The 16,226-nt window shown below is 38.6% G+C and overlaps 1 protein-coding gene across 2 annotated transcripts in view; it reads left to right on the top strand.

Annotated features, from left to right (window-relative positions):
• LOC101159985 (PDZ domain-containing RING finger protein 4) overlaps positions 1–16,226 on the top strand; it is a 133,955-nt gene that overhangs the window by 66,689 nt on the left and 51,040 nt on the right. Inside the window, exon 1 of one of the 2 annotated variants that reach the window (XM_023955661.2) lies at positions 12,760–13,184. The exons of the other annotated variant lie outside the window; for it this stretch is intronic. Coding sequence (XP_023811429.1) covers positions 13,116–13,184 — 69 coding nt within the window. The 5' untranslated portion in view covers positions 12,760–13,115. Of the gene's footprint in view, positions 1–12,759; positions 13,185–16,226 lie in introns of those variants that run through there. 2 annotated transcript variants of the gene reach the window in all.

Below are 16,226 nucleotides of genomic sequence, written 5' to 3'. Positions count from 1 at the left end.
GAGGTGGAAACTATCTTCCCAGAGGGTCCCTGGAAGGGCTTGCTAATTTATCTCCAGTATATTAACGGTGTCTTGGCAGGAGAGCGCACCCCGACCTTCTCTTCACCAAACTAAACAAGGGAAACGTTGACCTGTACTGACCCAAACCTTGAGATATACTCCATTTAGATATGAGCAAGGCGATCAGAAGGCACCTTTGAGTTTTTATGACTCTCCCCCACTTCCCTCTGTGCTTCCTAACAGACATTTATGCTCAGATAAAGCGTGACTTAATATCCTATTTGTCGCTTTTTGTCTACGCTGACGTGTGCAGCCTTGGGGATTGCTGCCATTTTTTTTCTCATTGAAAACTGCGATCGAGGTGACATGTAGCTCATTTGTGTGGCAGATTATGTGGGTATGGATGCACAGCACCAATCAAAGAGAAAAAAAAAAACAATTGAGTGAAAACGCAACAAAAAGTCATAAAAGAGAGGCTATTGGTGATGATTTAGATTTGGATCAATTTGGATCAATAAATGGGTTTTTTGTCAGTGAAGCATATCTAAAGGAAAAAAAAGTTCCTATAATCGATGAATTTGCAGTGTTGGAGGGTCTTTCCTTGTCACTCAAATACTAAATATCCTCTTTGATAAAGTCGACACTTCTTGAAACTTTGAAACGTTTGAAACTTTTATCTCCATTGAAAAGGTTCCATCTTTAGGATGAATTCCTGAAGAAGAATATTTTGTTATAATCTTTGTCAAAAAAGCTAAAAAAAAGTCACAGTGACGTAAAAAGACTGAGAGAAAAATGCCTACAGATCTTATCAATTCATCTGCTTTTGTTAAAATATTATGACTGCAACTAGAAATCAGTGGCTCTCCTTTAGGACGCTGGAGATGCGGTCAGCGAGGAGTCAGCTCTGCCTGACTGTTTCTGTCTGATCTCGTTGCTCAAGTTTCCACACCAGCAGGGCTGCTAATTTAAAAATCCTGTGAACAGGAATTTATTTGATCAATTCCAAAGTCTACTTTTATCGCACATGGGTTTTAGATTTAACTCCCAGCACATCTCAGTTTTCTCATTTTCTGATCATGCATCTTGAAATAACAAATAATGTTTACTTCATTTGGTTTTCCATTGATCTTGCCTTACATTTTAAGATGTCACTCTTTGTTCCCTCAGATAACGCAGGAGTGAATAATCCCAACCTTCAGTGAGTTGTGAAATTGATTCTTTCTTTAAAAGCAGAGAATTCATCCAATCGCTTTTTGATCAAACGCCCCTGAAACAAAAAAGAACGGAAATAAATCAGCAAAAAAAGGAAATGAGTTACGTGTTTTTTTTCTTTTTATTAAATATACTATCGTTTAAGTAAATAAAAATAATAAAGCTGCAGTGTTTTTATTATTTTAGTCACATAAGAAAAAAGGTGTCATCAAAATATTTTTAAAATATTTTAAAATGTTCTACTTTAATGTCACAATGCAACAGTTTTTTATTATTTTTTAGCAATTTGTTATCCTGTGGATAAAAGCCGTTTTTTGCTGCCAGACTCATCCTGTGAAGCCCAGACTTTTTTTGTCTTGCACTGATGCTGGGCTTTACCCCTAATTCAAAATATGCATTGTTTCAGGTAAATGGTCCAACAACTTCATAGCAAAAAGGAAATGAATGAATTGCAGTTTTTAAATTATACTCAATGCATTTTTTCTATTTCCGTACTTGTCAAGAATTACTAAGAGAAATACAGAATACATCTTTGTTGAAATACTGTCATTAACACATTCATTTTTATCATATACTGAATTGGTATGCATTGTTGTTAACATTTTTATATTAACTTCTGCAGTAAACATTTATTTTTTCTTTAATTTGGCTGTTTAGAAATATGGTTACAATGAGCTGCAAAATGTTCATTTCTTTGATTCTTTGATGACTCCGGCGTCTTCAGACATAAAGCTGTCAAAATACTCAAGGGAAAAGTCTTTATGAAGTACAATCATTATTTAGATAAAACAAGGATAACATTAATGATTTAAGCATAAAGAATTAGAAAAAGAGGTAGACTTGTTTTACTTTTATTTTGAACTTATACGATTCAAAGCTTTGCAATGCCATCTGTCAAAAAAACATAAATTATCCTTATTTTTTGTAATGTATTATTTACATATTGTGAATCTACAAGATATGTTATTTATTTCTCCCATGACTAACAGGTAACCAATCAAATGTTATGTGATGCATTCCTCCAGAGTGCTTTGCCAACACTCCAGCATGCAGCTCAGCACCTCAGCATGTTAAAACACATCTTTCTGTTTTCCCATTTGGATGCAGCAGGCTCTTGTTTTCTTATCAGCAGGACAGAAAATAAGATTTCAGCCTTCTGGGCATCATCATAATTGTGGACTAATCTGTGTGCTGAAGAATGAGCAAGTGATCCGTCTGCAGGTCTGGAATTACCCCTGAATTCATGTTCGTTCGGCTTTTGGAGCGCTACAACTCATGTACAGATTTGAATATGATCCTTCATTTAAATCCCACCTGGAATGGCAGGTTAAAGAAAAGGAGAGTTAGAGGAATGAAGGTAGAGACAAACTGAAATGCAATATGATTACTTATGACAGCAACATGTTTTGAAGTGCAATAAAAAAGTACTGATGCACTAAAGAAGCAAAATATTGTAACTGTCCACATATGCCTACATGTTTTTCTTTTATTATAACGTCATGTTCTGTTTGAGTTGTCCTCCTGTCAGACACACCAGGTTCAGGTTGATGATCATCCACAGCTGTCTTCATTTCAGTTAATTAGCCCATTGCAGTTACGGATCTGGTTTTTACATCTACCTTTGTCCTCTTTCTGTTTTTACTATTTTTGTCGGTTGTTCTTATTTAATTATTGTTTTTTTTTATTTTGTATTTTTTATTTATTAAATGTTTCAGTTTCTGCCACAAGCCTGGATTTATGCGTTTGGGTTCCAAATGAATACCGGTACATGTTTCTTGCTATAATAAAATACTCTGTTCTTCTGATGACTTTTTGATGTTTACAATGTAAAGTTAAGCCAAATGGTTTTGAAATATAGTATAAGTAATAAGGCTCAAGTACAACTAGAAGCATAAAAACATGAATATTTTGTGTATTTGTACCTTTTTGGGTTACCAACACCTTCTGCTCTTAGTTGATTGTAAAACAGACTTCATCCTAATATATTTATGAATTACTTTATTATAATCGTATTATTGTAAATTTATACAGTCTTATGCTTTTCTTTTTAGATGTTTTTTTTTAAACATTTTTTTCCATATAGATACCCCTTTAGTGGCAATGTGGTTGCTCACAAAACTGTGGAAGCCCTCAATAAATGAAACTTTATTTTGAAAAGCATATGTTCGTGTTGAGCTAATAGAGCTTTAAGGTAATAAAAATACCCAAGCTTGTTTTATTATTTTATGTATCCTTCCTATCTGTTTTGTGAAATGCAAATTGAACTTTTTTTTTGTTTTAATTGAGAAGAAATTCATCTCTGACATAACTAATGGTTTAATACAGGATACAGATGCAGCCTGTTGTAATAATTGACTTCACCCAAAATGAGCAATAGGCAAAACAGCATAAAATGAGTTTTGTTGGCTGTACTCAACTGCAAACCAAATAAAAATTTCCCCTGTCCATGCTCACATTTAAACTAAAATAAATGATACAATGAATAAATGAAATAAACCAAAACAGCTGATTTCAACACCCTACTCAAATGTTTACATTTAAAACTTACATCTAAAATTGTTACAAAAAATCAACTAGAATCAAAAAAAACAAAAATTCATCATGTGAACAAATGATTGCAGGAAAGAGAAAGTTTGAAACAGAAATAACAGACAAAAAATAGTAAAAATTCTACTAAAACTGCACAGGAATGCACTTTAATGTAAAATTTTCTGCCTTATTTTGAAGTAAAGTAAACATTAAAGTAAATATGTTGATGGACTTTTTGCTTTGTTTAAGTCTTTGTTTGGCCTCTAACCTAAACCGTCTGAGGCTGCAGACTAATTGATTAAAAGCCAGTACATGTGTTTTTAAGCGACTTTTTTTCAACGTGACATTGGGAACAAATGTTAGAACGCCTCTATTGTCTAACTAAAATGAGATAACCTGTTGGTATAATTGTCTCCAAAGGGACTTGATTAGACACAATGAGAGGTTGCTGGTGTTCCTCCGAACGCTACAATCAGCATAAGGCTTGAAACAGATAGAGCCGGGCACTTTTGTATGGAGTCTAACCCATTTGCCCTCTGAGCTGATTGTCTATAGATCGCCGCTCTCTCTTCAGAAGCACAAACTCTCATCCACAATCAAAGGAGTATTGAGTGCATATTGACGAGTACTCAGCCAGCAATGGTCACAGACTAAGATCAATGACACGCCTGTTTTCTGTGTCCACTACCAGTCATCAGTGAGAATTGCCAGCTTGAGTTTCATATTGGGTTGCTATTTTCTATGGGATCTTTTAGCTATTGGGAAAAAAATACATTTAACGCTTTTACTTTCAGAAAAGCTCAGTATTACAGAAAATGTCTCATAAACCATGTTCTTGCAACATTTTGAACAAGACAACTTAAATGTCAACTTTCAATTCAATTTCTTTATTTCAAACACAAATAATAATAAAAAAACACAAGAGTTTAAAAAAGACGTATAAAACAAGAAAGTGTGCTTGAAAAGGAGAAATCTTGCGTGATCCCACCCCGTTTTTACTACACCTGATGATGTGCGTATTTCTATTTACAGTTTTGTTAAAAACATTCACGTTACATTCTGCACAGCACTATGCAGAAGTGACATTTTTTGTTAATGTTGATCATTTCTTGCCTTGTACAGTTCCAGCAGTGACATCTTGTAGTTTTTTTTGAATGCATGTGAACTTCTGGTTTATTTTAAACCTTTGTCCAATCCGTTTCATAAATCCACACCACAAATTGATAAGCACAATTTGTAGAACAAATGCACTGCTTTTTGAAGTTCAGCTGATTTCTTAAATTGTAACTCCCATCTCTGTCCTTGAACATTTGTTGTATGTTTATTGGAAGCAAGTAATTTCTGGCTTTAATCATGATGAGTGCTGTTTTAAGTTTCATTAGTTCCCATAATTTCAATAAACGCGACTTTAAAAATTTGTATGTGTCTGATAATCCAAACCATGAACGATTTTGAATAGCTTCTTTCTGTAAGATATACAAACACTGTAGATTTGTTTTATGATTAATTCCCCAAACTTCTACACTGTATTGTAAATCAAAATCAGAGTCCGAATTACTGTATTGAACCCACACGTGGGAAATTTGGGTATTAAATGGTATTATTATTGATGAATATATTAGTAAACATCCTTTGTGAGTGAGTGTATGACACGTTTTTCCCCAACACTGCTATGCTTTTGGCAAGTTTAGCTCTGACGTGCTTTATTGTGGCTTCCAGCTTAGTTTGTGGTCCATAATTACTCAGAGGAACTCGATTTCAGTCACTCTTTCCAAAAACATACTTATCAATAGCAACTTTTATTTTTAAATGACACTAATAACACATTTTACAAAAAAAGTTTTACAAAATAAAGCAGTCATCGGTCAGTATTTGGGGGAAATCTATCACTGCATTATTAACATAGTGGTTGTTAGTGGGTACACAAGTGGGTTAGTGTTACAATCATTATAGTGGTTGTTAGTGGGACAAAACCACTTAAGGGCAGTGAGAAAATAATTAATTATTCCAGATATAGTCTAGTAATTTCTTAAGGTCCTACCTCTACAACTTTTTATAATATTAAAAAATTTTGTCTTTTTTAAGCAATATTTTTCCAAAAGAAATACTTAGCAGTTACGAGGTAACATATTTAGTGTCCTTTTTGTTGTTATAAGCAATTGGATGACTTAAAAAAGAAAAGAGAATCCCTTAACAAAGGACCTAATCACATTTATCAGATCTCAGAGGACGCAGACATCCTCCACTACAGAGATGAAAACATCCTATAGATTCTCAACAGCCAGCTCTGTTTATGCTTGAGTGCCTATGGATGCATCCGGAAGTAGTAGTATTCAACTAAAGCCAGAGGGGACTTTAAAAACCGTGAGGTTAAGCTTGAGGGAACAAGCATTTCCCCCTTAAATTCCCCCAGAGCAGCAGGATGGCAGGTGCAGCAGAAGTGCAGGGTGTCCTGAGGGTGTTGTGCTCCATGCATGGTGTTGTGACTCACAGTGTGATGTTGTTGTGAATATTTTCATGGCAGCACATTTTTAGGCCACACACTGTGAGCCTGGGGTGAAAGAATGTAAAAATGAACATGAAAATTTGCTGAAAAGTCACAAAAAAGGATCACATCTTTTGCTGGTTGCTTTCCTTTATATGCTTCGAAGCTTGGTGCTTAAACCACCCTCATGTTCACCGCTAAGATTCTTTCCTGGTAGCTCTTTTTCCAACATTACCACTGAAAATGTCCAAACCATCTCAGTCTGCTTTTCTGCATTTAACTCTAATACACTTAACTTAACGCACATACACACACACGCACTCACACACTGAAGGAGGAGGGTTTGGGGAAGAGACAGAGGGAGCTAAAGTTGTGTGCCCTGTCTAGGCTACCCCACCTCGGTGGGACACAGCCTTGGTAAATAAAAAAATAAAAAAAATAAAAAAACACTTAACCTGAGCTGTTCCTCTGATGAAATCCTTCCTGATTAAAGAGAACCTCCACCTCGTCCTCTCTGCTACCTCCTGCTCTGCCTCCTGTCTCCTTCTCAGAGCCACATCTGTTTTTTTTTACTAATCCACAGAGGCTCTATGGGTAAAGAAAAATAAAATGAGAGTATATTTTTGAGAGTAGCCCTAACTTTTCAAAATTACTTAGTTAGCATTGATTTAATTTAGATTAGCTTGGTTTATGCATTTATGGCTAAGAAGCTCTTAGAACAGTTGGATCAAATGAAAGGTTTTTTAGCTGACTTAATGTGTCTAGACTTAATCTAGATCGAGGGTCCTGCCATTCTTCCATAATGCACAGATTTCAAATACTTTAAACACTTTAGTAAAAAGTTTAATCTTTTCTGATCTCTCTTTTGAATGTATGAGTTTAAAGCACCTATTGTATGCAGCACAAAAATGTTTATTTGCTATAGAGAAGAGAGTTTCTAAGAAACTATCGGTGTTGAATCATCAACCAATAAAGACCAGTTCAGGCTAACAACAGTAGTAAGTAGGAAAAGGATAACAGCCCACCAAAGTAGACCAAACAAGTAACAATCAATAAGTACATTGTTGTTTTGAATTGTTCAAAACTTTTCATAGGAGAACATTAGCTGCACTGGGATGATCCTGTGACACAGGATGCCTTTTTATATAAAAGGAAGTCATTCGAGCGTGTGTAAACATAAAAAAACAATTTCACTTTTAGAAAAAAAACAAAAAAAAAAACATGTTTTTTTCTGTTTTTATTCATGCCAAAAATAGATTTAGATTTAGTTTAAAAGTAACAATAAGATGAATGCAAAACAGTTTTTAAAAGGTGAAACAAGACTTTGTGGCTTCTTTAGATTTTCATCAGTGAGAAACAGGCCCAAATGGCTCTTTTGGTATTAAAGGTTGCAAACCCCTGCTCTAACGTAAGGACATGGCTACTCTCATCAGTCTTTTACACCTTTCTTTTGCTAACAGTGTTTTGTCTCACATCACACCTGAAACCTTCCTCCCCCTGTTCCAATAACAACTCTTCACCTAATTCCCTCACTTTGCTCTAGGTGTCTTTGACTTTCTGCTTCCTGTAACTTCACTGTTCCACTCAAGTTCCTCTCATACACACATAGATTTGCTGTCTTGATGAGGCTGACCTTCATTTATTTTCTTTCTAGAATAAGCCTCTACCCGTCTATGTTTCTCCACCTGCTCCCCGCTCTCCCTCTAGATCAATTTTTCTTAAACATGTGCACCAGAGCACTTCTCCATTTTTCCCAACATCCTCTCACTCTCCAAAATCTTGTTTTCAAATATCATTCTGTGTTTGGAGAAATACATCGGTGCTCAGGATTCTGTGTAACATTTTTAAACCTTTTTCAATCATGTTTAAAAAAAACTAATATAGAGAGGTGGCAGTAGTGGTTTGTAGCCCTTTTATTGGCATTTGATAACTGCAATTTCTAACAGTTGGCACTTCTGTAAATGAAAAGGGAGACCATCCATATATCACTACCGAATCTAAGTCCCTGACTGGTCAAAGTTTGAACTGGTTTAACTTTCAACATGTAGAACCTAAAAAAATGGTCTTAAAAACTTGCATAGTGATGCGTGAATGCCAGAGTTTTGAACACGGAACCCAAAACATACATGTACACACTCTTACATAGCCGCTTGAACGTACGTTTCCAGGAGCGGTGTAAGTTTAGCTTCATACTAATCTTAAAAGAGGAAAGTTGTTGACAATCTAATTATTTTAAGACACAATAAACCACTTTTTAAAATGTATTTGTATTTTAAAGGCTGTACATAAAGTCTGTGCTGCTAAAGCAACAGAAATACAGGTGTCCATGGCTAATTCCAGATCATATGTCAAACTTTTTTTGTTTTGCTCAGTCAATTAATCCTTGTTACCCCTCTCTCAACCTTTTTGGAGACAAAGGACTTAAATCTATTTTGGGTGTTGTGAAGGGAGATGCAGTAAAAATTACCAGCATAACATAAATGTTTTAAAAATATTTTCTTCTTAACCAATGCAATTCAAGTACAGAGAGTTCATATATTTAGAGTTGTGAATAACAGTGACTGCAGTAAATAAAATGAAATATTAATGATAAAAAAAATAAATTTAAAAATACTTTATTTACATAAAAATGTATTTATACATTTAATATTTAAAGTTCCACCTTACATGGAAATTTCAGATTTAAACAGCATTTAATTTTTTAAGTTTTTTTTAAGTTTATCCAGGGTGAAAATGTGAAGCTTTGATTGATGTTTATAATTAATAAAAGCATCAATTCATGTGCTTTGATGCACAAAAGTCTATTTTTAACCACGGTTATGTTCCCACATGATTAAAAGATTTCCTTCCTTAATAATTTATTGTCACTGACAAAGGTGTTTTGGTTGGCTTCCCACGGCCTGGTTGCACAGGCTTTGAAGCACCCACCTGTGCATTTGTGTGCGCACGCTGGACCATTTTCTGTCAAAGCTGTCACTGGAGACTGGCTACCACCATGATTCATTCAGAAAAAGCCCTCATTTAATTACTCTCAAATCAGGTCACATAGATGCCCGGGAGAAGCAGCTGCTCTATAGTGGCGCACTGCGATCAGATCTGAGCCGGGCAACAAATGACAAACCTCTCAGTCTCTATACGGCCCTCCGCTCACGTAAACGGGATTTTTAATCTTTGGCGCTCGCTGCAAAGAGATTTCCACCCACTCTGTGTGTCAGAGCCAGAATAATAAAGCTGTTTGTATATTAAACACTATGGGGACATTTGGTATTCCTGATAGACATTGCCACAGACAGGTAATCACTTCAATAACCCCCTCTTATTAAATCTTCAGCTCCATTAAGAGGCTTTTGCATGTTGCCAAGGTCATCATCAGTTCTCAAATACCCCTGTCTGTTCTGCTTGTCTGGGAAGATGCCCACTTTTCTCTCCCTGTTAAAACTAAGTTTTATGTCTGGTTTTATGTCTGGTCTGTTCAGGTGACTGAGCTTGTCAGTTGCAGAAAGCGAGTTAAAAATATGCAGTTTCTCTTTGCAGGGATAAGGTGTAGTCCTAAATGTTTGTGATAAAAAAGACAATGCATTTAAGTCACCAACTTTAAACTCTAAAATGTTTTAATCAATGTCTTTCTGCTGCATAAGTTTTGTTTTTTACGTGACAATTTAAAGCGTTGGAACAATGAGGACAAGGAATCAATATGAAAGCTATTTGGAGGGAGAGACTGGGATTTCATGTTTTGCACTTAGATTTTCTTGCTCAGTGTAGTGAACATGAACAAAAATGGGGCTGCGGGGATAAAGATTTACAGTTTAGGATCCATACTTAGCTAAAACAGATGCGTATACGTTTGTCCCCGCATCAATTTGCGAGGAGTGCCATTAAAGAAACCTAAAAAACCCACTAAATCTCTTCTCCATTCCCTGTGATACGAGGCCCATTAACTGACTGCATGAAAGCAAGTCAGGCTTTATTTCAACCCTAACTGGCAAAGGGCAACTGGATGATAAAGTACAGTCAGACAGGAGGAAAGAGGGGTTGGAAAGAAGCTGAATAAACATTTATCAATATGAAATCAATACTTTTATTAATTATATGAAAACTATCCAAGAACACACAACACAGCTCTGTATTCATCTTAAACTTAGTTGTACTTATTGGAACTACATTTTACTAATTTTAACTGCTCATGGCAGCATTATGTTTTATCCATCCATCCATCCATCCATCCATCCATCCATCCATCCATTTTCCAAATCTGCCAAATCTTTTTGGGGTCATGGCTTTGCTGGAGCCTATCTCAGCCACCGTTAGGTACACCATAGATAGGTCAGTTAGTTGCACGGCCACACAACCAAACGCATTCACACCTATAGACATTTTTAAATCCCCAAATAGCCTATGAGAGCATGTTTTTGGACTGTAGGGTGAAGGTGGGGTAAACCCTGAACAGATTACCTGTTCATTGCAAGGCAGTTTTTTTTAAATCTCCTGCATCAAATTTACTTTCCAGGTCATGAGAAAAATGATGAATGTGAACATCCCAACCCTTACAGTAGAGTCATGTCTCGGGCTGTTTCTTGTAACCTATTTTTATACAGTGTTAGAGAATTTGGTAACAGTTTCCACAAGCCTTTAATTTATTACATTTTTAATAGTATATGTTTTGTTCTATTTATGATTATAAACATTTGAGGAAGACTGAGAATTTACTTATAAACAGCGAGATAGAGCTGTTTTTGTCAGTATTGTAAAGTGATGTTATATTTAGCCTTCCTGTGAGCATTCGTCATTTGTTGACTGCATTCAAATTGTCTATATTTTTACCAAAGACAGGGTTGGTGTTATTCTTGCAGCCCTTTTTTTCTTTTGTCTTCTCATCTCCACTCCACAGATTGGTGTTTTTACAGAGACAAACCTATCACTTCTCAGAGAACCATTTGCATTTCTTTGCAGAGAGTTGACTTCGTTTTCCCTTGATGATTTTTACGGTTTTGATCTCCACTGACCACAGGCAACCACAGGAAAAGTGCTTCTTGCTCAGCACCGCATTGCTTCAGTCTCGATATGCAATTTTCAGAAGACTGTCTGGGATTCACATTTCCTCCACAGTTCATTGTACCACAAGCAAACAGCAGCTCAGCTCATCAAATGCAGCGATGTGCTCCTACACCTCACTTTCCCAACAAGAGTCTTTGATGTCAAATTGACACTTTACAGAACAGCTCTTCATGGATTTGGTGTTGCTTGGCAATTTCAGGGAACTCACTTGTGGTAAGTTATCCTGGATGAGGAGCAGCTTGCAGAGGGGACAGTTTGGATGTTTGAGATATAGATAAACAATAGATGATGGTATTAATCCTATTGGTGATGTAGTTTTTTTTGTTGGCCTTGCCTCCAGGCAGCGGAGCAAAATTAAAGCCCGGAAAATCGGATTAGAGCCCCAGGGGGCAGGATGCCCAGTAGCCAGCTGATGAGCACTCATCTACCTCTCAGCTGTACCATGCCTGAACCACGAGTCCCAATGTTTGCTGGGAGGCCAATTTGTTAACAGTTATTGCTCATTAATCCAGCTTCCTGCTCATGGAAGGAGGTTCCAGAGCGGAGACAATAACCAAGCACTATTGTCTTGCAATTATCACAGTTTGAGAAGCTGATGGTTGATGTATTGTCTTCCAAGTCTCTGTCGCTGTACTGATTGCTAATTTTCTCTGAGGACCCCCTGAGTATCAAAATCACCTAAGTGAAAAATAAGCTGCAAATTATTTCACCTCCAATTTGAAAGTTATGAGTTGCAACTTGACAGAAAGTTGGGGGCTGAAGCATCCAAACTGATTTTTGTATCTTGAGCCACAAACTGCTTACTTTTAAATCATGAAAACAATTTTTTTTGTAAAAGGAGGAGCAGCCAACAATAATTTTTCATTCTTATTGGAACATGACAAAAACTGAATTTTAAGAAGTAAAAAGACCCTTGTTCCAAAAGAAAATTGTCTTGTTGTCTGTCTTATTCTCGAGTTCACTTTTCATCTTCACACAAAATTGTTTCATACAAATTTCATGCATATATATAATCTTATTAAGAAAGATTATTTCATATGCAAAACAATCTTAGACTGAGAAAACACGTCTTATTGATTTGGTAAGAATTTTTGACGTACTTCTTAGGGGCATTGTCTGTTTTCGCAGTGAAACCATTTTACTTTGAAAACAATTAATCTGACTCAACAAAATGAGAGGATCAGTGATAATTCCTCAACAAAAATGCAGTCATGAAAATGCAAAAACAAATACATGACTGAATATTGATGCAGGAGCATCCACACATCCTTCTCTGCCCACGTTCTGCTCATCAGTACTAACCTGTTCACACAAAGGAGCTTATTGTGTAATTGTGCTTGCTTTGATGAAGCAGCAGCAAACTCCTCCCTTTCTGTCAGACCCCTCCCCTGCTCCCACCTCCCTCATGAACAGCATGGAGATCCCCCTTATTATTCATGAGCTGCTATCAGCATCGTCATGTGCACTCACACCGAGGAGGAAAAGAGGGGGGAGTGTCTCGGTGAACGGTCACAACTCTGGTGCGTGAGCGTGTGTGTGAGGCTGAAACAGAGGGAGAGATCAGACATCCCGGCTGATGCTTGAACTGCTGCTGCTGCTGCCGAGGCTGCCGCTGCACATCTCTGCATGCTCTCCTGTTACACTCAGCTGGAGGCTTCCAGCGCATCCGAGTTGGCTTTGGCTGTCTGAATGTGGGACTGGGATGCCCCGGAGGAAATGCTCGCTAAGGAGTGACTGATGACCGCCAGCAACTCCGCTGTGGAGGGTACCCCCTGCATGCGTACCATCACTACTCGGGGAAATTTGGACGCCTGGCGTTTCCACGACAACTATAATGGGCTGCAATCTGTGCACTTTACAGAAGCGAGAGGAACACTACAAGCTACTCTATGAGATTGCACAGGTGAGCTGGGGCTTTAAATGTTTGTGTTGAGGTGATTTATGTGGGGGCTTTAACGGGGGGGGTCAGCGTGGAGCATTTTTTGTTAAGTTTTGATAAAGAGGGAGGAGGTTGGTATGAGGGATTAGTATATAGAATGAAAGTGAGGCTGAAGTAGTTTGAGGGGGGTTACTCACCAGCAGATGTGTTTTGAGTAATGAGCAGTTGCTTGGAGAGCAGCTAGTGAGAAGCCCATTCATCCTACTGGACGTGCTGAGGGAGCAAGTTTTTTTATGGAACAGGATCACTTGGGTCCTATTAAGAGTTTGTGTTTCTTTCTCAGAATCTGTTGTTCAGGATCATTTTCCTTGTGTAAAGTTGTACTACAGTCAGTGGTCAGAACACTTATGGCTCCTAATTTCAAAACAGATGTCCTCCATATTAATGCGCTGCACCCATTACATAATTTCCGTGAATGTGTCTCTCCGCCTCACACTCCTGCAGGCCTATCATTCTAATAATTGAGATAAAACAGGTAGACAAACAAACAAGCATCCATCCAACCGCCTCCAGTCTCACCCCAAGCCCTCGTCCTTTGACAGACTTGAAGCTGAGAAGCTCCTCCTGAAAGTGGAGAAGCAGTCCTCCCCTCCCTTCCTGTGCCGCCTGCCTTCACGCCACTGTGATCACATCCTCATTAGCTGTTTTATACAATCGTCCTGCGCATTAATTAGATTTGAAGCGTCTCTCTTTACCCCTCACGAAGTGACTGGGTGAGAAAAAAAGGAAGCAGGGGAGGTAATCTAGTTAATCGAGTCAACTGCTGCCCTCGGCTTTCAACTTGACTGCAACTTGAGACAATACGAGTCGACCGATGCGGGCTGACGGAGTGATGCTGGTCTGCATTAATGATTAGGGAAAAGGCGCCGTAGTTATGCATATCAGCAGTAATGGACGCTTCATTTACTAATGGGCTGTTTGTGTGTTTTCAAGCGGACAGAACTGTCAAGACACCCCCGAGGCGTGAGCTGGTTACAACTGTAGAAAGCACTTCCCTACAGAAGGTCCATAAAAATAGTGCTGTCTTGATCCTTCTGTTGGCTTTTGAGTCAGCCTTTGTAGCAGCTGTTAGGGAAACTGGGTTGACTCCTTTGCCGGTGGGTTTTTGCAGAACAGAACTAGGTTTGCCAAGTGGGAAAAATGCTGTCCACCCACTGACACACTGAGCTGGTTCCGGCTGCAGCATCAGCACCTACACTCTGATCTCTGCCAGGTTCTTGGTGGAAGAGACTGAAGATGAGGAAGAAAGGAGGAACAGCTGATATGATACTGTGGGCAAAAGAAAGCAAAAAAAATGATAAAAGGAATGTTTTGCAAAGACGAATCACCTCTTAGTCCGGTATCAGCCCTCAGAGAAAACCAAACAAGCGCTGGATTCTTGGCAACACAGCAAAATCAGAAATACGTCGGCACTGCGGGTAGAGAAACAGGAGATGAACAGAGTAGGGCGTCTTTGCATTTCCTGCTTTATGTCGCATCTTGAGAACCAGGAAAAGTATGCTTTTGACAGCAGGAAGCTGCTCACACCAGTCTCTCCAACACACAATTCCTCTTTTTAACCTCTTCAGACCCCAGCTAATATTTGAGCTAACCCTCTACAAACACACAGTCACAAGGCCCCAGCTAAGCAGAATTAACTACTAACCCAAAATTTGATGTCTAGACATGTGGATGCTAGGTCTAAAGATGTTTCCCCACCTCATTGTCGTTGGTTTTGACCAGAAACAGTCGCATAGACTCCACACTTTCAGATTATTCCACACTCCATCCTATTGGTGTGTTCATGCAAAGGAAGCTGCCTTGCTGGCTTGGTCGGCGTGACAAACCAGGCTTGTAGCAGGTCTACTTGAAGAGCAGGAGTCAGTCACAGGTTTTTTTCGTCAGCCTTCCTCTCTTCCATTCACACGCAGAAACTATCTTGACACTCTCGCCTCCTGCCTGGCCCCACAAGCTGCGGGAGATTTATTACTAGCTGGCTCCCCCTCTGTCTTTCCTCTGTTCTCTGGGGCTGCAGGTGTTCTGCATGAAAATGTGTTCACCTTTCTCAGCTGGCCTGCAAAGCTATTTCACTGATGTGACTTTTTTTTTTTTTTTTTATTCTTTGCTTTTTGGTTTGTTGAATCTGCTTTCCTGCTCGAACCCAAAGGCGGAGAAACCCCATCTCTCAGTTCCACGCTGGCTGATTAACTCTTGTCAATCCTTCTTTTCCTCCACCACTTGATTCCTCCGATTGCTCGTCCTCATTCGCTGCACCTCCAACCCTCTGCTCCAGCTGCTCCCCGCTGCTTTCGACTTCCCTTGGACGCTTTCCTCTGATCATTGTTCAGGAAGGAGGAAATCACCTTTTGAACCAAAGTTTAGCAGCCTTCCAACCTTTCAGGGTTGTGCTGAAAAGCAGGCGGTGAAGCTAAGGCCAGTTTTGCAGACATGCAGATTCGGTCCCTGATCTGGCAGGGCTTTGCAAAACCCATCTTGCTCCTGAGCTCCTCCTCATGAATGTCACACTTTGACTGCAAACCACTAAAACTCAATGATGTGTGCTTTTTGGGGCCTAATTAACAGGATGGCAGATGTTGATGAGAGGAGCAGTGCAGCACAGAAGAGAAAGACAGAGCCTTTTCAGGGCCTGGATTCTCCCTCTGCATTATGTTTAGGTTTTTTTTTGTTTGTTGTTGAACTGCAATCAAATGAAGTGTCCCGAGGGAACCCCGATGACAGCCAAACGATATTCAAGGCACCACTAGGCTAAAGTGGCATCTCTCATCCTCTCAGTGTTGCTGGATAATGAATATCCCCTCTCCCAGCAGAGAGCAAAGGCCTTTTATATTTCTTTATCCCATGTTGTGCTTCTCCAATCAGCCTGCCTTCCTTTTATTATTTTTTTTACCTCAGAAGAAATTTTGAAAGCAGCATGGGCAGTTTTATAAGTTTTATTAGGCAGGAGAAGAATCACTTTCCACTGCATTTGAGAAATAAATGGAAAGCAGCTTCTCAGCTCGATGAGGC

Source organism: Oryzias latipes, chromosome 6 (assembly GCF_053564925.1).
Source record: "Oryzias latipes strain Hd-rR chromosome 6, Olatipes_Hd-rR_3.1".
Classification (NCBI taxonomy): Eukaryota; Metazoa; Chordata; class Actinopteri; order Beloniformes; family Adrianichthyidae; genus Oryzias; species Oryzias latipes.
This window is presented reverse-complemented; position numbering and strand designations above follow the sequence as displayed.